The sequence below is a fragment of the Tachypleus tridentatus genome, chromosome 10, assembly GCF_004210375.1.
Source record: "Tachypleus tridentatus isolate NWPU-2018 chromosome 10, ASM421037v1, whole genome shotgun sequence".
NCBI lineage: Eukaryota > Metazoa > Arthropoda > Merostomata > Xiphosura > Limulidae > Tachypleus > Tachypleus tridentatus.
In genome coordinates, this window is record NC_134834.1 from 142,164,840 (window position 1) to 142,188,244 (window position 23,405).

The 23,405-nt window shown below is 31.1% G+C and overlaps 1 protein-coding gene across 1 annotated transcript; it reads right to left on the bottom strand.

Annotated features, from left to right (window-relative positions):
• Nucleotides 1-3,066: 3,066 nt before the first annotated feature.
• LOC143230478 (uncharacterized) lies at nt 3,067-16,575 on the bottom strand. Its single transcript, XM_076464111.1, has 4 exons — nt 16,441-16,575; nt 6,710-7,375; nt 5,014-5,162; nt 3,067-3,317 (listed from the first exon to the last, which is right to left on the bottom strand). The coding sequence occupies exons 1-4, from the start codon at nt 16,452-16,454 to the stop codon at nt 3,148-3,150; spliced, it is 999 nt and encodes a 332-aa protein (XP_076320226.1). The 5' UTR covers nt 16,455-16,575; the 3' UTR covers nt 3,067-3,147.
• Between the last annotated feature and the right edge of the window lie 6,830 nt (nt 16,576-23,405).

A 23,405-nucleotide genomic window follows, 5' to 3' on the forward strand; every position in this document is an offset into this window, starting at 1 on the left:
ACAGCCTTTTTATATTTTGTACAAAACGTATAACAGTTAAATGATTATCGTGTAAGTAGAAATGTTGGACAATTCTTTATTACAGAGGATAAGCACGAAAAATATTACTGTTTTAGGAACAGTTGGAGCAACTGGGGGCATAGTGACAATGTAACACTGACTTAGGAATCGTGTTATATGTGTTGGTAAAGTTGTGGGCTGCGGATGAAATACATGTTCCAATTGATAAATTCGTTGGACACAAGAATATTCCGAAAAAAACTGGAATTATTAAACATGAAATTGCAAGATAAAAAGCTCCAAAAGGAGGATGGAAAGAATATCCTGAAAGAAAAGTAGTAACTTAAACTAATTAGCCTAACTTAGCTTATAGGCCTATTTCAGGTATAAAAGTCCGTCTTAATAAATATTTTTCTTCGTGAGTCGTCAAAATTGCGTACTTTGTGATCTCTAACTTAAGTGATACCCAGAACAAATTCTTAAACATATGATGGGCTCGATAATCTGCAATTAAAGTATGATGCATTTAATTTCTGAACAGATTATAAGCATGAACATAGAAAAAAACGTTAACTTTAGTTAGATCTCCCATTTAGATCGTCTGTAGCAAGTTATATCAGTTTAATTTGCTGTTTTTTAATTGCTAGCATAGAGAAAAGTGAAATCTACAGCTTAGAATAAGATGAATATCTCTTCAGGACAAAACTGAGTGTGAAACGTTGAGAATACTAAACAAGGACACAACTGGCAGCAACCAATGATAACTGGGATGACTACAATGTTTATAATGCTCCAAAATATAGGGTGAACCAAAATTATTTTTCCAATTTTAAAATTTGATAAACAAGTAAGGAAACACAACCACACAGTTTTCAACACTTTATTTTTATTCATTCCAGTGAGTAGTGCTAGTCTGTAAAATAGTAACCGTACAAGGAAAAAGTCAATGCATTGTTTGGTTTCCAGACCAACTCAATGACTTTAGTGCAACGTAATTGAAGGAAAGAAATATGAGGGTATGTTAAGTATATCGTGTATCGCAACCTAAACATCAAGAAGCTAAAGGCCAGGATAACGGACGCCATCGACACGGTAACTGAAAATGTTGCAGCAAACGAAATGTGCGTAATTTTATTTAATGCTCTACCTCTCCTTTCACACAAATGGAAAAAAAAAGAGAAAAAACATGATCGCTGGTCATTACTACACCTTTAAGAATAAGTAGAGGAGACAGGTAGATGAAAACGAATCCTCGTCACCCCAAACATGCTCGCCCTTTCAACCGTGGAGAGGTTATAATGTGATGGTCAATCCCACTATTTGTTGAGAAAAGAGTAACCCAAGAGTTGGCGGTGGGTGGTGATGATTAGCTGCTTTCCTTCTAATCTTAAACTGCAAAAAAAACTCCTCGTGTAGCTTTGCGCGAAATTCAAAACAAACCAAATAAAAAAACAGAATATGCGACACTGTATTCTATATATAGTTAGTTCAGTAAAGGTTCGTACAGATGCTCAACTATAGTATTACACTGATTTCTTGGTTTACTTTTGTTTCTTCTTTAGCACCTCAGTTTGAGTGCCATGTTGGCTAAACTTGATAATTCAATGTCTAACCTACAGGGAAACACCACTATAAGTAAAGAAACAAATTTATATTACACAGTACGTGTGAAACCTCTAAATATATAAACTCTAAACTACAATATATAGTTTAAACTTATACGAACTATACCGAAGTTTGAAACCACAACATGACACAGGATAAACTAGTCAATGCTGACCTTTTATTTTAATATTTCTAACACGAAAATGAACAATAGTTAGTGTTAACCTTTGCCAAAACAATGACCAAACTAATATTCCTTTTTTGTGGTTATGATAAAGTTGTGTTATTGTGACTAAACATTTTTAACATGGCAAACATCCTGAACATAAAACTTTTAACCTACCCTAATGCTAAAAGATGTAGCCTCGATGTCATTAGCCATCAGTTTTAACGATGGAAATGATAAAATATTTCCCAACCTAGTCTTCTACATTTTATTAATGAAAGACTTCTCTATTCAGAATTCTATAAACAGTGGAACTTTAACATGGTATTTTGTGTATTTTAGTTTTATTTTATATTTTCTTGCATAATGCATGGGGAGAAATCATATCTAGATGCACAAATACACTTTTTTGGAAAATAAGATTAAATTAATTATTACTGCAGGTTATTCAAATCTCTTAATGTACAATTAAATATTTCTTTAGCACATCTGAGCATATTTCTGTTAGTTTGTTTTATAATAGATATGCAAACAACAATTTATATGTGTAAGGAAGAGTGTTATTGATGGTTGAACACACTGCTTTTCTACAGAACATTGGTTTGTCTTCTTCAAGACCAGTGTTCTGTCAAAACATGTAGCGTGTTCAACCATTAATAAAACTCTTCCTTATGCTTATAAATCATTGTATGTCTAGCTATTATTATATTAGCATTGTGTGCCTCCTCACATAAGTTCTTTTTATTGTTTTTTTTAATTTCGCGCAAAGCTTAACGAGAGCTATCTGCGCTAGCCGTTCCTAATTTAATAGTGTAAGACTAGAGAGAAGGCAGCTAGTCATCAACACCCACCGCCAACTCTTGGAATACTCTTTTACCAACAAATAGTGGGATTGACCGTAGAGTATATCACTCTCACAGCTGAAAGGGCGAGCATGTTTGGTACGACGGGCATTAGAACCCACAACCCTCAGATCACGAGTCAAGTGCCTTAACCCTCCTGGCCAAAGTTCTGTTTACTTCATCGAAAACATTTTACGGACAAAATTGCAAATCACATTTCAAACATGGATGGAAATAACTTAGTGACAAAATTAAGTCTTATTTGGTAATGTTGTTTTATATGAATCATTCATCTATTGGTATAATTTTTAATATGAGAAATTATTCGTTAATTAACTCGATTTTAGAATTATTTTATTTAAAATCAGTAGATTATTATATACAAGAATTCGCAAAAATTGTCAACTTTGGTGCTGTTTATCGGCATGTAAAAATTCTTTGAGACACACACCATTTTCAACAGTTGTTAATTAACTTTATTTAAGAAAGTAAGTTCGTTGTACACTTTCTTTTGTTTATGAAACAGCTGCATAACTAAAGAAACACAGCCCACCACCACCAGCTGCAAACATCATCAATGTCAACATCTTTAAGTGATACTCCTTTAAGGTTATTTGGAGAGGCACAGGTGGGATAAAACAGGTTTGCAGGTTTCTTGCTTACGATCAGCCAGCCAATACTACAGTCGCAATAGACTGGGTTATCTAGAAGTAAAGTGAATAGAAACATTGTCAGTACACTTTAAAAGAAGCAAAATAAGTCAAAGTATAGGATTAACTTTAAAAACTCAGTGATCAAAGTAGTTGACACTTTCTTGTTACTTTTATTTTAGATCAGTTAACTTTGATACGATCACTTCACTAAACATGCTTTATTCTCCAGAACCTTTCATTATACTACAGGTATTAAAACTCTTAAGCTTGCTTTATTTTTCAATCACACTATCTGCTCGTTGTCATAGCCGACGGAGCATTTTGCTCAATACAGAACTTATGAAGTTTACCATAACAGTTGTGAAATATATATATATTTACCACCCCTTCATAAAACCGCACTTGTAACACAATCCTTACGTAAATACTTTCCCATATGAATTACTGTTTTTAACAAATGGCGTATACAAATACTGCCCCATAGCAACTGCTGTTTCTAACAAATGATTTTTACAAATACTGACCTAAAGCAACTGCTGTTTCTAACAAATGATTTATATAAATACTGACCCATTGCAACTGCTGTTTCTAACAAATGATGGCCCGGCATGGCCAAGCGCGTTAAGGCGTACGACTCGTAATCTGAGGGTCGTGGGTTCGCATCCGCGTCGCGCCAAACATGTTCGCCCTCCCAGCCATGGGGGTGTTATAATGTGACGGTCAATCCCACTATTCGTTGGTAAAAGAGTAGCCCAAGAGTTGGCGGTGGGTGGTAATGACTAGCTGCCTTCCCTCTAGTCTTACACTGCTAAATTAGGGACGGCTAGCACAGATAGCCCTCGAGTAGTTTTGTGCGAAATTCCAAAACAAACAAATCTAACAAATGATTTATACAAATACTGACCCATAGCAACTGCTGTTTCTAACAAATGACATATAATTACTGTCCCATAGTAACTGCTGTTTCAAACAAATGACATATAAATACTATCCCATAACAACTGTTATTTCTAAAAAATGGCTTATACAAGTACTGTCCCATAGCAAATGCTGTTTCTAACAAATTACTTATATAAATATATTATCACATCATCATAACAACTGCTGCTCTATTAAAAGGCTTATAGAAATACTGTCCTGTTACAGTTCCTGTTGTAACAAAAGGTTTGTAAAAATGTGATTATTGTATTTCGGCTATTCTTAGGAGTTATTCTGAATGAAACACATCGTAAGTAATAGATAAGGAGAACATGCTACCTGAATATAGTTATTCACTTGTTATGAGGTGAACGCTTTTCATCTAAACTTCTGAAGCGTAATTACAATAATTATACAGTCTTCTTATTGAAGGCATACCGAAATCATGTATATGCTTGAGAAAAAATTTAAAATTTTACTTTGAATTAATATCACAGTTTGTACTATTAAGGCTAGTCTTATGATAAATAGGGTCATCTTTTGAAGAACGACATAACGCGAAATTTCAATAAAACAGGTATTTGTGTTGAATTTTGAAATATATTTATCAAAGAAAAGTGAAATTGATCTTATCTTAAGGTTTTCGAACGCTGTTTGATGACCTAACTCTAATACGATGAACTATAATGCATGAAATATCATAAAACCACAATATGTTGAAAATGATATTTTAAACTGTCTTCAACACTGATGAGCAACCGTGTGATGGCGATGCTTAAAAATACAAAAAATATATTTATAATAGTTGAAGTACAAAGGTGATGCCCACCATTAAGATAAATATGAGTCAGTTGATACCACACTGGCTTGAATGTGTCTCTGAGTAATAAACGAAACATGTTTCCTTGCAAATAGAGTTCACGAAGTGCTGGCATGTTTGTGAAAATCAAATCATCCAGGAAATGTAGATCATTATCCCTGTAAGAGTAAAATAATGTTAAGAAAGGACAAATATGATAAAGTATAACACAGTAATTTCAATCGAATAAGTCAGTTAATTTTAAAAATAACAATTAAATATCTTCAAGTAAGTACTAATAGAAAATATCATATGTGAGATGTGAAGAAGTAATACAATGGAGAAGTAATGTGATCAGAACCAGAGGAAATACCTGAAATACTATTGAAAAAAATAGTTAATACCCTTCTTTCTCTGTATAAATATTTCATCCAACTAATTCTAGTTAAAAGCTTAACTTTAACGCCACCTATAAATCTTGCCCTTACCATCACGAGTCCCAAACGTTCTTGGAAGTTCAAATTGGTTTATCCAATAAAAGTATTATGAAGACGAGCCAATGCTAGGAATCAAAACGTCTTTAAAATCAAATATCGATATTCCAAAAGTTGCTGTTATTTTATTTTTTAAGATTAAACGTTAATAGAATGTAATTAAAAGCCTATTTTAAAATACAAATTATCATGGTCATCTGTTAGCCTCTTGAGAGCTTAAAGGTAAAACTTAAGGTTTATAATGCTGAAGCACGAGGCGCTGTCTCACTGTGGACAAAATGCGAATAGCTAGTAGTGTTTACCCTGAAACAAACATTACATAATAATAATCAAATTTCATTTTAATGCTGTGTGAAGATATTATTTTATTAAGGTCGAATTCAGAAGTTACTAGTGACATGAAAGCATAAAAACAACCCGTCCTACGATAAAAAACAATCATATAATTGTTTCTTTAGTTAAAAAACCAAACCAGTTAATATTTGAAAATTATGATAAATAAGCCTCATCTATAATATATCGATTTTTAGCTGCTGTAATAAATATCTTTAAGATATAAATTATCAAACTTTAATTTCTTAAAAGTTAAAAACAAGTATATGTGCTAAAGCCCTTTTCTCAGACATCGATTAATTTATAATTAGACTTTTGTAAATACTTGATTTTATATTTAAACACAACTTTTATTGTCAGCTGTTTTCGAAAGCCCATTTGTGTAAATCTACAAAGTTCATTAATGATAACTATTGTGGTGAAGAATTTCAAATGTTTCGTACTATCATATTCACAGTTTATTTTAAAGCAAAAAAAATATTCAATCTGTAGTCTATATCACAGAATAAAATAGCATTTGTTTTATGATTTGCAGTTATTATAAATACCAGAATTTAAGATATCATTTTAAAAGTTGCAACAGTGCAATTTTCGGCTCTTTTAAAAATAAAGAAATCAAAATGTAAAAACTGTTCATATTTTAAATGCTTCATTTAATTGGAAAACGTACACTTTCTACCTTCATAAAATATGATGTTGTTATTATAATCTAGGAATTTACATCTTAAAAAGCGCGTTTTTTTTTAAGTTTAGGGCAGTTAACACTGAACAAAAATGAGTTGATTATAAAAATTCAAATTAAAGTCTGAAAATTTCCTAATCAACATAGTTAAAGCGTTAAAGGTTTATTTGATTATGAGTTTTAGTATTTGAATTTACTGCAGAATCTGTTCACTAACCTTAAGTTGATTATTTTCAGCTTCTGTGCCGTTATTGGAAAAATGTTTCTCATCACGCTTTTAACTTTAGTACCACCTAGGTTAACTTCCTCCAGTTTTGAAAATGCTGCTAACAAAAACTCAGAAACATGGACTGAATTTTTTCCTTCTGCGTTGCCTGTACAAATGAATTTTTTTAGGTTTGGTATTCCGATAAAGTTTATATTCTGCGTAAGTAAACAAATACTCCCTTCTATGCGTAAGGTGTGAAAATAGAGAAATTCGTCGCCATGGGAAATATCGTCTGATGTCATAATTTCTTCTACGTATGATTCTTCCAATTCCAGTGTTTGCAGCGACTTAGATAAACCTCGGAAATCTTCCATCAAGTTCAAGGAAGATATTTGTAGGTTTTTCAATTGAATATGGTGGATTGACAATCCTTGGAAGACATCTGCTGGAAATTTGATCATTCTGCCGTCTTCGAGGATCAGCCGACTGTAGGTGTGGCCTTTGAAGTAAGAGAATGGGATTTTGTTTGCACTCGTAAAACCTCTACAAGTTAGAACCGGTCCATAAACAGAACATCTACAAGGAAGAATGTTTTCTGGGGGTGGACAACTTGTTGCAGCTTTTTGTAACTGAAGTGTAACAACAATGGAGAAAAACAGCAGCAGGTAGCTAGAGCTGTAAAAAACAAAAACAACGTGTCTTAAAGAAAGCTGAACATTTTCAACATGTTAACTTGAGTTTACCAGACAGTTCTTTAGGTTAACAATAACTTTTTATAGCTAAACGCGAAGAGCAACTTCAATACATGTTACATAAAACATATTAAACTTTTATTGTAAAATTATATAAAATGATCAACAACGCAGCCTATGCGATGTTTACATAATACATATTTACCAAATTCAAATTCCCTAAACTTTGTGGATGTAATATATGCATTATGTGTATTTTTAGTTTTAAATAATTAATATCAAACATTTTTCCACAGATAAAAATTTAGAACAAATTACAAATTCTCAAGTAAAATGAATTAAAATAAGTTGTTAGCTTAATAGGTGTAACACCATTACGATGTACTGTGTACTATCACCTGTTGAGTTATTATTTACGAGTAATATGTGCATACATAAGTGAAAGAGACACATTCACATACACAAAAGACTAGAAACTGCTCCAAAGTCAGGGACTGTTTGAATATTTATCCTCGCTCCCCGATTCATACATGTATCCATTTACGGTCAAATCTCATTATATTAAAAAACATTTATTGATAAAAGTTTCACTTGCAGAGGTACGTATCGCTACTTAGTAATTATTTTGGCTATTTTTTGGTCTAAATGTTTACTGTCTAACATTAGATTGATGTTATTATCTGTATGTTTACTGTATAACTTTACGATAATGCTATTGTCTGAATGTTTACTATCTAACATTAAGTAAATGTTGTTATCCGAACGTTTACTGTTTAACATTAGGTCGGTATTACTGTCTCAATGTTTACACTCTAATATTAGGGTCATGCTATTGTCTGACTGTTTAGTGTCTAACATTCGGTTGATGTTATTGTCCGAATTTTTAATATTTAACATTAAGTTGGTATTATTGTCCGAATGTTTACAGCCTATCATCAAGTTGATGTTATTTTCCAAATGCTTAATGTCTAGCTTTGGGTTGATGTTATTGTGAGAATGTTTATTATCTAACATTATGTTGATGCTATTGTCTGAAAATTTACTGTCTAACATTAAGTAGGTATCATTGTCCAAATGTTTACTGTTTAACATTAAGTTGACCTTACTGTGTGAATGTTTACTTCTTAGTTTCGGTTAATATTAATGTGTGAATGTTTACTGTCTTCGTTTCGGTTGATGATAATGTGTGAATGTTTACTATCTGACATTAATTTGATGTTATTGTCCGAATATTTACTGTCTAATTTTGGGTTGGTGTTACTCTGTGAATGTTTACTGTCTAGCTTTCGGTTGATATTACTGTATCAATGTTTGCTTTCTAACATTAGGTTGATGTTACTGTCCGAATGTTTACAATCTAATATTGGTATGATGTTATGGTCCGAATGTTTACTGTCTAACATTAGTTTGATATTATTCTGAGAATTTTACTGTCTACCTTTATGTTGATGTTATTATCTCAATGTTTATTGTATAACATTTTGTTGTTGAAGTTATTCTGAGAGTTTTATTGTCTACCTTTATGTTGGTTTTATTGTTTCAATGTTTATCGTATAACATTTTGTTGATGCTTCATTCTAAGAGTTTACTTTCTATTCTATAGTTGATGTTATTATTTGAATGTGTTCAGTCTATAATTAAGTTGGTATTATTGTCCGCATATTTGTTGCCTAACTTTAGGTTGATGTTATTGTTCGAAAGTCCACTTTCTAACATTATTTTCTTTGTATTGCCCGAATGTTTACTGTCTAACATTAAGTCGATGTTATTGTCCGAATAGTTACTACCTATATTACTTTGATGTTATTGTCCCAATATTTTCTGTGTAATATTAGTTTGATATTATTGTCTGATTGTTCACTGTCTGCTATTAACTTGACGTTATCTTGCGAATGTTTACTGTTTAACATTATGTTGATGTAATTGTGAGAATGTTTATTGTTTAACATTTTGTTTATGCTATTGTCTGAATGTTTACTGTCTAACATTAAGCTGGTATTATGGTCCAAATGTTTGCTTGCGCACATTAAGTTGACGTTATTGTCCGAGTGCTTTGTGTCAAACCTTGGGATAATTTTATAGTCCAAAATGTTTACTGTTTAACTATGGGTTAATGTTGTTGTCTAAATGTTTACTGTCTAACATTACATTGATGTTATTATGCGAATATTTACTGTCTAACATTAGGTTGATGTAATTGTGAGAATGTTTATTGTCTGTCATTTTGTTTATATTATTTTCTGAATGTTTATTGTCTATCATTTGGTTGATGCTATTATCAGAATGTTTACAGTCTAACATTAAGTTTTTATTATTTTTCGAATGTTTAGCGTCTAATAATAAATTGATGTTATTGTCTGGATGTTTACTGTCTAACTTTAGTTTGAGGTTATTATCTGAATGCTTATTGTCTAGCTTTGGGTTGATGTTATTGTCCGAATGTTTACTGTCTAACTTTAGTTTGAGGTTATTATCTGAATGCTTAATGTCTAGTTTTTGGTTGATATTATTGTTCGAATGTTTACTGTCTAACTTTAGTTTGAAGTTATTATCTGAATGCTTAATGTCTAGTTTTTGGTTGATATTATTATTCGAATGTTTACTGTCTAACTTTGGGTTGATGTTATTGTCCGAATGGTTACTGTTTAAAACTTAGTTGGTTTTATAGTCCAAACGTTTACTGCCTAAAGTTAAGTTGACGCTATTGTCCGAATATTTAGTATCTAACTTTGAGTCAAATCATTGTCTGAATGTTGATGTTATTGTTCGAATGTTTACTGTCTAACATCAGGTAGATGCTGTTGTTCGATTGTTTACTGTGTAAGCCTGGGGTGATGTTAGTGTGGGAATGTTTACCGTTTAACATTAAGTTGGTATCATTGTCCAAATATTTACTGTTTAACTTCAGTTTGATATTATTTTCCGAATGTTTAAGATCTAACTTTAAGTTAGTATTATTATCCAAATGTTTACTGTATTATGTTAACTTGATGTTATTGTTAGAATGCTTACTCTCTAACTGTGGGTTTATGTTATTATCCGAATGATTACTGTCTAACATTGAGTTAACATCATTGTCCAAATGATTTCTGTCTAACATTGAGTTAACATTATTGTCCAAATGATTTCTGTCTAACATTAGGTGGATGTTATTGTCCGAGTGCTTACTGTGTAACACTCTATTAATATGATTGTCTCACATTAGTTTAGTATTATTCTCTGAAAATTACTGTCTAGTTATTCATATTAATATCACAATGTTTACTGGCTAACATTAGTTTGATGTTCCTTTCCGAATGTTTATTGTTTGACATTAGGGTAATGTTATTGTCCGAATACTTACTGTTTAACTTTGGGTTTATATTAGTCTGTGAATGTTTACTATTTAACATTAAGTTGGTATATTTCTCCTAATGTTGAATATCTATCTTCACAATGACGCTATTGTCTGAATCCTTAATGTATGGCTTTGGATTGATGTTATTGTCCGAATGTTTATTCTGTAACTTTGGATTGATGTTATTTTCTGAATTTTTACAGCCTATTATTAGTTTGATGTTATTGTCTGAATGTTTACTGTCTAACATTATGTTTATTCTATTATCCAAATATTTGCTGTTTGACTTTAGTTTGATATTATTATCCAAATGTTTACTGTCTATCGTTATGTTAATGTTATTGTTCTAATGTTTACGTGCTACCATTTGGTTGATATTATTGTTCGTTTGTTTACAGTCTTACATTAGTTTGATGTTATTGTCCGAATTTTGTAGTTTAACATTATTTTGGTAGTTGTGTCTGAATGTTTCTAGTCTAATATTAAGTTGATGTTATTGTCTGAATGTTAACTGTCTAACATTAATTTGGTATTATTGTCCATATGTTTTTGTCTAGCTTTGGATTGATGTTATTGTCTAAATATTTGCTTTTTAAGTTACATTGACATTATTATCCGAATGTTTACTATGCAGCTTTGTGTTGATGTTATTGTCTGAATTTTTACGGTTTAACATTAGTTTGAAGTTTTTGTCCGAATGTTTACTGTCTAACATTGTGTTTATATTACTGTACATATATTTGCTGTTTGATATTATTATCCGAAAGTTTACTGTCTTACATTATGTTGATGATGTTGGTTATTTTCTGTTATTGGTCCAATATTTGCTCTCCCCATTTGGTTGATATTATCGTCCGATTGTTTACAGTTTAACATGAGTTTCATGTTCTTGTCCGAATATTTGCTGTTTTACTTTTTTTCTTGTTATTGTCCTAATGTTTACTCTTTAACATTAGTTTGATGTTATTGTACTAATTTTTACTGTCTAACATTTGGTTCATTTTATCGTCCGAATGTTTACAGTCTAACACTAGGTTGATGTTTTTGTCCAGAAATTACTTTCGAACATCAGGTTAATCTTATTGTCCAAAAGTTTGCTGTTCAATAATGTGTTAGTAATATTGTTCGAATGTTTAAAGTCTAACATTAGTTTCATTGTTTTCTCTTAATGTTTACTGTTTTACTTTTTCTGTTATTCTGTTAACGTTTACTCTCTACCATTCCGTTGATATTACGTCCAATTGTTTACAGTCTAACATTAGTTTGATGTTCTTGTCCGAATATTTCCTGTTTTACTTTATCTTCCTGTAATTTTCATAACGTATACTATCTAATATTAGTTTGATGTTCTTGTCCGAATTTTTACTGTCTAATATTAGGTTGATGTTATTGTCCAAATGTTTATAGTAATAACATTAGTTTGTTATTACTGTTTCAATGTTTTCATTATAATAGTATGTTGATGTTATTATCCGAATGTTTACTGTCTGACATTACGCTGATGTTGTCGTGCGAATTTTTACTGCTTAACATTGCGTTATTATTGTTGTCTGAATGTTTACTGTCTAGCTTTGGGTTGATGTTATTGTGCGAAGTTTTACTGTGTACCTTAGGGTTCATATTATCGTCCAAATGTTTACAGACTAACGTTAGTTTTATGTTACTGTCCGAATGTTTACTATCTAACATTAGTTTGATATTATTTTCCGAATATTTAATGTCTTACTTTGAGTCCATATTATTGTCTAAATGATTACTGTCTAACGTTAGGTAGATGTTATTTTCCGAATGTTTACTGTCTACCTTGATGTTGTTGTATTATCTGAATGTTTAATGTCTAAAATTACTCTGATGTTATTGTTCGAACTTTTACTGTTTAAAATTATGTTTTTTTTTATTATCCAAATATCTACTCTTTAACATTAGTTTTCCGAATGTTTACTGTTTAACATCAGGTTGATGTTATTGTCCGACTGTTTATTCTCTAACATAATGTTAATGTAATTGTCCAAATGTGTGCTATCTAAAATTTGGTCGATATTATCGTTTGAATGTTTATAGTACAAGATTAGTTTGATATTTTTGTCCGAATGCTTACTGTTTTTTTGCATTTTGCTATGATTGAACTAATGTTCACTGTCTAACATTAGTTTGATGTTATTTTCCGAATGTTTACAGTTTAACATTAGGTTGGTATTATTGTTCGAATGTTTTACCATCCTTAACTTCATGTTATTGTTCGAATCCATAATGTCTAGCTTTGAGTTGATGTTATTGTGAGAATGTTTACTGTCTTAGTTTGGGTTTATGTTAATGTGTGAAAGTTCACTGTCTGATATTAATTTCATGTTATTGATCGAATGTTTACTCTCTAATATTCGTTTGATATCATTGACCGAATCTTTGCTATCTAACATTAGGTTTATGTTATTCTGAGAGTTTTATTGTCTACCTATATGTTGGTTTTATTGTTTCAATGTTTATCGTATAACATTTTGTTGATGCTTCATTCTGAGAGTTTACTTTCTATTCTATAGTTGATGTTATTATCTGAATGTCTACAGTCTATAATTAAGTTGGTATTATTGTCCGAATGTTTATTGTCTAACATTAGGTTGATGTTATTGTTCGAAAGTCCACTTTCTAACATTATTTTCTTTGTATTGCCCGAATGTTTACTGTGTAACATTAAGTCGATGTTATTGTCCGAATAGTTACTGCCTAACTTAGGGTTGACGTTATTGTCTGAATGTTTAACTGCTATTAACTTGATGTTATCTTTCGAATGTTTACTGTTTAACATTATGTTGATGTAATTGGGAGAATGTTTTTGTTTAACATTTTGTTTATGTCATTGTCCGAATGTTTACTGTCTAACATTAGGTTGATGCTCTTTCCGAATGTTTGCTGCTTTACTTTATTTTCAAATTATTCTATTAATATTTACTGTGCAACACTAGTTCAATGTTATTCTTCGAATGTTTGCTGTCTAACATAAGGTTAATGTTGTTGTCTAAATGTTTACTATCTAACAATACATTGATGTTATTGCCCGAATGTTTATTGTCTAACAATAGTTTGATGTTATTGTCCAAATGTTTTCTGTCTAACATTAATTTAATATTATTGTTCGAATGCTTAATGTCTAGCTTTGGGTTGATGTTATGATCTGAATGTTTATTGTTTGTAATTTTGTTTATTCTTTTTTCTGAATGTTTACTGTCTAACATTTGGTTGATGTTATTATCAAAATATTTAAGTCTAACATTTAGCTGTTATTATTTTTCGAATGTTTACTCTCTAACATTAGTTTGATGTCATTGTCCGAATGTCTACTGTCTAACGTTATGTTAATGTCATTCTCCTAATGTTTACTGTTTAACATTTGGTTGATATTATCGTCAGAATGTTTATTTTCAAACACTCGGTTGATGTTCTTGTCCGAAATTTTGCTGTCCAATATTGTGTTAGTAATATCGCCCGAATGTTTACTCTCTAAAATTATATTGATGCTCTTGTTCGAATGTTTACTCTTTTACTTTATTTTCTGTTGTTGTTCTAATGTTTACTGTCTACCCTTTGGTTTATATTATCGTGCGATTGCTTACAGTCTAACATTAGTTTGATGTTCTGGTCCGAAATATTTGCTTTTTTACTTTATTTTCCTGTTACTGTCCTAATGTTTTCTTTTTAACATTAGTTACATGTTATTGTCCGAACGTTTACTTTCCAGTATTAGTTTGGGATTATTTTCTGAAAATTTACTGTCTATCTTTTGGTTGATATAATCGTCCCAATATTGAGAGGCTTTTATTAATTTGATATTTTTGTCCGAATGTTTACAAACTAACATTAGTTTGATGTTATTTTACGAATATTTGCCGTCTAACATTAAATAGAGGTTATTCTCCGAATATTTACTGTCTAACATTAAGTTGACGTTATTGTCCTAATGCTTACTCTCTAACTGTTGGTTGATGTTATTGTCCGAATGATTACTGTCTAACTCTGAGTTCACATCATTGTCTGAATAATTACTGTCTAAAATTAGGTAAATGTTTTTGTCCGAATACTTACCGAGTAACATTTTACAAGTATTATTGTCTGAATGTTTACGGTACAATATTGGGTTGATGTTACCGTGTGAATATTTACTGTCTTAGTTTAGGTTGATGTTAATGTGTGAACGTTTGCTGTTTAACATTTAGTTGGTATTATTGTTCGAATGTTTACTCCCTATATTCAAGTTGATGTTATTCTCCGAATTTTTTTGATCTAACATTAGTTTGATGTTATTGTCCGAATTTTTACTGTCTAACATTATGTTGATGTACATGTAACTGTGTGAATGTTTACTCTCTGGGGTTTGGTTGACATTAATGTGTGAATGTTTATTATCTAAGGTTGATTTAGTATTAATATGTGAATACTTACTGTCTAACATGAGTTTGATGTTATACTTGTCCGAATGTTTAATATCTAGCATTATGTTTATTTTATGTTTATGTTACTGTGAGAATGTTTGCTGTCTAACATTTTGTTGTTGCTATTGTCTGAATGTTTACTCCCTATTATTTTTTATGTTATTTTCTGATTGGTTATTGTCTAACCTTAAGTTAGTATTAATGTAGAAATGTTTACTGTAGAATATTAAGTTGATGTCATTGTCCAAATGTTTACCATTAAATTTTTTGTTGATTTTTTTTTGTCCTAATGTTTGCTTTCTAACATTAAGTTGATGTTATTGTGTGAATGTTTCTAATGTAACATTACTTTAATGTTATTGTCCGAATGTTTACTCTCTAACATTAGTTTGGTATTACTGTCTGAAAATTTACTCTCTAAGTTTTGGTTGATATTAACGCTCGAATGTCTACCGGCTAACATTGGTTTAATGTTCTTTTCCGAATATTTTCTGTCTAACATGAGATTGATGTTATTGTCCGAATGTTTACAGGGTAATATTGGATTAGTATTATTTTCTAGTGTTTACTGTTTAACATTAGTTTTTTGTTATTTTCCAAATTTTTACTGTCTAACATTGTGTTAGTAGTATTGTCTTAATGTTTACTGTATAACTTTGGTTTTTTTTTGTTATTGTGTGAATGTTTTATGTTATTATCCTAATGTTTACTGTCTAATATTTGGTTGATATTATCTTCCGAATATTTACATGCTAACATTAGTATGATGTTCTTTTCTAAATGTTTACTCTCTAACGCTAGGTTGGTGTTATTGTCGGGATGTTTACAGGGTAACATTGGATTGGTATTAGTGTCTGAATGTTTACTGTGTAACATTAGGTTATTGTTATTGTCCGAATGTTTATTGTCTTACGTTGTGTTAGTATTATTGTCTGTATTTTTTGCTGTCTAACTTGTTGTTGATGTTATTGTCCGAATGTTTATTGTCTTACATTGTGTTAGTATTATTGTCTGTATTTTTTGCTGTCTAACTTGTTGTTGATGTTATTGTCCGAATGTTTACTGTGTAATTTTTAGGTTGGTATGTTTTGTTTTATTTTTATTATAGTATCTACTGATAGTTTGCGGCTTAAATAGAAACTCCTGTAAAACTTTCTACTAACAAAGTAAAGTATCGTAGTTTTTTAATGTCAATTTCATTACTATCTTGGTTATAAATATTTTGAAATAAAAAAGACTTCATTGAAATCTTATAATGCTTTGAAACAGAGGAAAATAAATTATTACCTCTTCATGTCCATGATTCACCTCGTGAGAGTGTTGCGAATGGTAAGTACCCCTTTTTATGATTCTCGTGAGCTTTATAACCCCTTCAGCATTTTAATATTGTAATGACGCATGAAAACATAATGAGGACCTGTGTTATCAGTAGAATATTAAATATTGATGTTATGTGATCTTGTCTAACTTGCTTCGTTGTAATGTTTATCAAATCCCCACGTGAACTCTGTCACATGTTAGGACCTTTTTTTTGTATATTTAAGATACTAATTCCATTCTGAAAGTTATCTTAATTCTATCTGCCATGTGAAATAGAACAGATAGTACTTTTCTAATTTTTATCAACTATTATTTGTTACATCCTCCGCAGTATAACTGGTATTTAATAATATAAATCCAAATACCCCCTCCTCTCAGTTTGAGTTTTGATGTACAATTTACTTTTAAATTGTTTTACGAATAAAAATTGATCCAGAACGAGTTTCCGATTTATTTTATTATGTACTTGAAGTATTACAATTTCAAATAGTCGGAAATGTTAATTTTAATTTAGATGTTATTCAAATGCTAATATGTATCAAATTTACGATATTTGCCGACAAGATTGATACATACAATTTTTTTCTTAATCCAAAAATATTTCATTATAAATACAATTTATAATGGTTACTACATATAATGTTTTATATACAAGAATTTTACAAACTTATAAACAATACTGGGTTATCTATCTGGTTTAGAAGAGAATTTTATCATGGTCAGGTGGTTAGGGCGCTCGACTCGTACTCTGAGGGGCGCGGGTTCGAATTCCTGTCACACCAAACATGCTCGCCCTTTCAGCCATGGAGGGTTATAATGTGAATGGCAGTCCCACTATTTCTTAGTAAAGAGTCGCCCAAGAATTGGTTTGGAGAGTGATGACTTGCTGCTTTCACTCCTATTTTACACTACTAAATTAAGGACGGCTAGTGCAGATAACCCTTGTGCAGTTTTGCGCGAAATTAAAAAAACAAACAAAGAAACAACTAGCTAACTTGAAGCACTCATACGTTTTTCACCGATGACAATATCTAATGTTCTCGTAGGAATACTAACGTCCAAAGTTAATTCACAGAATTAAACTTTTTGTAATGTCCAAAATCTATAAAAGTTCTTGGTCTGTTATCTGTAGTTTTCCGATTAATAAGCGTTTGTCACAATTATAGGTTCAAAAGCTTATAGTATAATGACTATAGCGACCCAACAATATTATTAAATTGTGTATTAGCGCGTCGATTTATAAATTTTTCAGGTGAGTTTCTCGTAAGTTTAGTTGGTAACAATGTAAATATATAGAGTTGATCCTTACACTCGAGAATCTTGTAGACGTTTAGAGAATAGACATGATTTGGCAACACCATGGGTTACATGCATTTCTAAATATATATTAAACTGAAACAAACATAAACATTAAAATAAATGTGTACTAGTTTATCCAATAGAGATTCTACAATTGTCTTTACTTCGGGATGGAAGATCTTCAGAAGTTACGAACACAAAAATAAACAATTGGTAACATCTAAAACATATAGAATTTTATTTTATATACTAAAGACATTACCATGTATTAACACATAAAAAGAAGTCAAAATCACCATACAAATATCGTCAATAAATACCCATGTCATGCCTTTTGATTATTATTTTGTAATATTCTCACACTTCTGCTAAATAATTAGTAAAAACTGTATAATTACTCTACGTTTCACAAACCTGTGTATACTGGTGAATCAACAATGATTAAATATGTCTGAGATGAGTTAAATAAATAATTTAGAACTATGACAAACCATGATGGTGTCAAAAAAAAGATCTAAAGATAAAACTATTGGGAAATTTCCAGATAATTAATTTTTTTTAAAATGTCCAGTTCTTAACATTAAAAGTGTCATACAAAATGTGCTATCTTTTTATTATTGTTCCATATAAGTTTTTACCATACAGAGGGCTTCGATTTGTCGTAACATTTGCAAGCATTAATCATAATTTGGAAGATGAATACAGAATTACTAACTGGGTATGACACATTTTATTTTGCAGTTAGCATGTTATAATTTGGTAAGTGAATCTAATATTACTTTAACAACATACATGGCATGAGAAAAACGATATGGTATGACTTAGAATACAAAATATGCAAAACGAATTTACAGAAAAAGTGTAGTATATGAAGACGTTACAGCGCGAAACGTTTTCAGCCTCTTCCCTAAAAGAATATGATATCTCAGAATTTTGAAATTTTCTTTCCGTTGATCTTCTGTGACTTCCCATTAGTTTGCCACAATATAAGTGGTGGATATTGTCAATGTCGTTGAAATAAAAGAAATATACTTCTGTACTAATATGATATCTGTTATGGACCCACCATTACCAGAATGTATTCACGCTTCTTGCAACAGAACAAAAGCAACACCTGCTTGATGAACTCATCAGGAATGAAAATATACTGGAAACAACACCACTTCAGATTGTGTTAACTTACATCACAATACAATTAATTATACTTTGTATCCCCACTTTTTCTAGTTTATCCAATTTTATGAAAGGTACCAGCTTGGGGTGACATCACGTTCAGGAAGAATGTATCTTCACACTCATCCATTTGTGCCATTGAAAAAGGAGTTCGAAAACACTGGTCCTATGTGCCTTGTGAAAGGACTTGAGTAATTAATTTATAAAGTATACAAAAGCGCTATTGATTGGTGCTGTATTGTGGTGGAAAGAGTTAATCTGAGATGTGTTTATGGAAACTTTGAATGTTAAAGTAATAAGTTATATGAGGATATAAGAGGCTGTACAAGAAGGCCTAAAGACTCGGAATTGTTTTCTTCATAGTGTAGAACTAATGAATTGAGGAGAAGCCAATATTAACCTCATGCACTGATGCAGAAGAAGAGAAGCAATTATTCGTTCAGTCATGAATGGCTCAACATCCAGTACAAGATTCATTCGGCAGAAACGTTATTTACATGTCCAGGATATCAGAGGATGTCAGGAAAGAGTTAGGACTAAGAAGAGAACGTATTCTAAACATTTATTAACCATATCTCTTGAAATTCCTTTTCTGTAAATAAGTAACAACAATCAAAATGGTAAGTTACTTTTTGTATTAGTTGCACTATACAATGAAAGAGAAACAACAATATTATAATTTAATCTTCCACAAAATGTTTACAACCTTTAACAATGTCGTATGCCAGAATATCATAGGTTTCTTCTTTTTGTATTCGTGTTAGTTGTTTAAAATCCATTCTCAGTTATGAACATGAAACGGAATGACCAAAATCATTAAATCTATCTTCTTTCAATATGTCTTTTTTTTGTGTCATCTTCCAAAATGGCATAAGGAAACCGATAGGGTATGATTTAAAATACGAAATAAGTGAAGAAAAGTTGTGCAGTTTCTTCAAATTACAAAATTTGCATATCTTGAGAATATTCCAGACAATTGAGACTGCCTGCAGAGACGTTGCTGATCAAGTTCGTGTATTCTCCAGATGAATAAATAAAGCTTGAAGATCAGGTTCGACTAATCAGAAAGAAGAACAACTAGTCTCCAGTAGCAGCAGACAAACAATATGAATATTAAGTTTCTTCAAACGTACAGCAAAAAGCATAGGAAACAAGACATACAAACCAAGGTGAGCTCAGATGAGGTAAGGTAAATAGAAGCTAGATTTATTTTTGTTTTCAGTTACTTCATTTTATTCTGGGTTGTGTTTATGGGAATATTTTCTTACGTTTTTAAACACTGCTGTACAACATTGTAATAGTATATCCTGTATTAAAGTCCATATTTTTAGCTTGTTTATTCCGTTGCTAAGTGTAAAACAACACAATACGCTATTTGTTTTGTTTTGGAATTTCGCACAAAGCTACTCGAGGGCTATCTATGCTAGCCGTCCCTAATTTAGCAGTGTAAGACTAGTCATTACCACCCACCGCCAACTCTTGGGCTACTCTTTTACCAACGAATAGTGGGATTGACCGAAACATTATAACGCCCCCACTGCTGGGAGGGCGAGCATGTTTGACGAGACGCGGGCGCGAACCCCGGATTACGAGTCGTACGCCTTACGCGCTAGGCCATGCCAGGCCCCGCTATTTGTGTATCGAAACCTGACTTTTTTTTTGTTTTCGTCTAATCACCCAATCATTAGAGCTGTTTTACACCTATTTAAGAGAAACGAAAATTAATTTTTATTCCTGTTATTTAATTCAGCTATAATTAAAAAAAAAACCAGATCACATGTTTCAAGTGTGTATTAAGTTTTAAAAGTTGTTTTGATATCGTTTTAAGTTATATTTTTATAGTATTGTACTTTGTTACCTGGAGGACGTAGAAAACATAGAAAGTTCAATGGATGAGATATCACGTTTTTTCTAGTATACTCGAACGTAAATTATAAATGTTAAAATATTAAAAAGTTATAACACGTAATATACACTTAATTGTTAAAAGAAAATGTTTTTGTAACATTATTTTTTATATACAAATAAATTTTTTTAACTCTTGCCCTATATCTACTGAAGATATATTCTGAAGAAACTAAAATCATCTATGGTGAAACATTTTGTAAACAAAACAATAAAAATAGGAAGTCGTTACTTGGAAAAAAAGAAATGTAATTGTTGAATATAAGATCATTTGTAAGATAACCAGTAACCCATCGATCATAATTTTTTGGTTTAGTTAATTATACATTTCTTTTGTTTCATCGTCTGTGTCTTATTGTCCATTTTGGATGTTGTATTTTGTTGACTTTCAAAACATGGTACAATAACTTCTACAAATTTTATTTTAGTATTTGTTCAGAAATTTTCTGAATGTTCAACAGAGAGGTGGGAACAGTAACCCAAAAAAGGAAAAAATTACATTCTATAAGGCATTTAAAACCAAGAGCTCTGACACTGTCATTGGGACAATGGTGCTGAGGATCAGAAAACAGAAGAAAAACAATAGGGAAAGAGGAATAGGAGGAAGAGATGACAGACAAAGGGTAGAAACCAAAGTGATGCAAAGGTTAGTTATGAAGTGAGTAGAAAAGATAAAAAAGCAATTCAACAGGAACCAAGTCAACTAGGTTCAAAGGTTAGAGGTAGCTACCAGTAGAATAGACAAAGGATAACCCCCTGGGAGGAATGTATGGTCAGAAGAGGCAGCGAGAGTGAGAAAAGGAAATGATGAAATAACAAGTGTACATGGGTCAAGGAAGAGTAAAGATGATAGAGTAAAGACATGATAAAATGATGGCAAGAAACTTCCACCCAAGACTCCAAAGAAAGAAGAGCATCTTGAAGACCTCACGGCAAAGTGGAGCAAGACTGAAGTCATGTATGGAAGACTGGGGAATGTAAATGACAGAGAAAAGCGTGTCACACACAAATAAATCTCACTTGCACAGAAACCATGAAAAGAAACGATTATAAATTTCATGAAAGTCATAAGATATTATCAAAAATATAGTAACTCTATAATAAAGATTAATATATCAATCACAAAGATTGCACAAATTCTTTCAAAATTAAAAAAAAATGAATGTGCCTAAATTTAGAATAAAGATAATTTCAAGTGCAAGTTCATGTGAGGACCCATGAGCATGGAGGATGCATCACCTTCCTATTGGTAGAGAGATATTACTACACGATGACTACATTATGTACTTGTGCAATTCATGTCAAAACATGTGATTTAGGTGAGAAATAGTTCAAGGTTAGTGGCATGAGCAAAAGCTCAAGACTAGACACACAAGAATTACTACTGTATGTAGAGTTAAGTGGATTGTTTAAAAATGATTATATTATCACTCAAAAAATATTAAAACAAGTTTTTATCATATTTACTCTCAGTAAACATTCAGAGCAACAAGACAGCAACAATAATTCTTACAGCTCTAATAGTTGGTTGTTGAGAAATGTAAAGCATTTTAAACATATCCTTCATGATAGAAAAACACAGGTTCAAAAAGTATTGATAGAAGTGAAATGGTAAATCCTATAACCCAAGTGGGTTGGTAAAAGTTTTGAGCAACTGAGAGATCATTTTCAGTGTTAATAGAATATTTATGGTTGTTGAAATGTTCTCTAAAGGTTTTTCATGTCCTAATTATTGATGACTGCATTTTTTTTACACTGTGTCATAAAAATGGTGTTTTTTCTTCACAAGTGATTTCTTCATATAAAGTTTCTTTGTTTATGCATTCAGAAAATGAGTTAGTGGTTTATATGAACTTGCAGGTTTGACAAAAGGCTTTATTTCATGGACAGCAATCATTTTTGAGTAGGATGTTATTCACTTTTCTGTGAACAAGGATACCTTTTAGAGTTCTATTTTTCTGGAAGGAGGTAACAAGAACCTCATGAAATATCTGTTTAGGACAATGAACAAGTTGTAGAAGATAAAAATGTTTCTTCAAAATCCATGAAATGTTTGAGTTTAAACTGATAGATAATCATAAGAGAAATTATATCTGAAAGTTTAGTATTACTCGGAATTGCTCATCTAATTACTGTTAAAACTTTCATAATTAACATAGATCCTGGAATCAGTGATCTACATTCATTGCTTTCATCAGAAAAATAACTTTATTCATTAATTAGTTTTATGAAGGCCAAATTTACTGAAACTTACTATTTTTTAAGATAATTTTTCATACCTGTTTTTATAAACTGATTAGTATATTTTTTGCAGTCAGTCACCAGGTGTCATTTATTTTACTTAAACACCAAAGCATAATTTTATATATACACATATTTAGGCATTTCTAAACTAAAATATCCATAACACCTTTTTGCATACACTTTTGCCACTGGCTACATTGTACCAGAAATAAAATGCTTACAATAGTTCATAGAAAAATAAATGTCTCTTGGAAAACCAAACATACATATCACTCTCTGATTATACCACCACACCCATTTTGTCCCTGAGG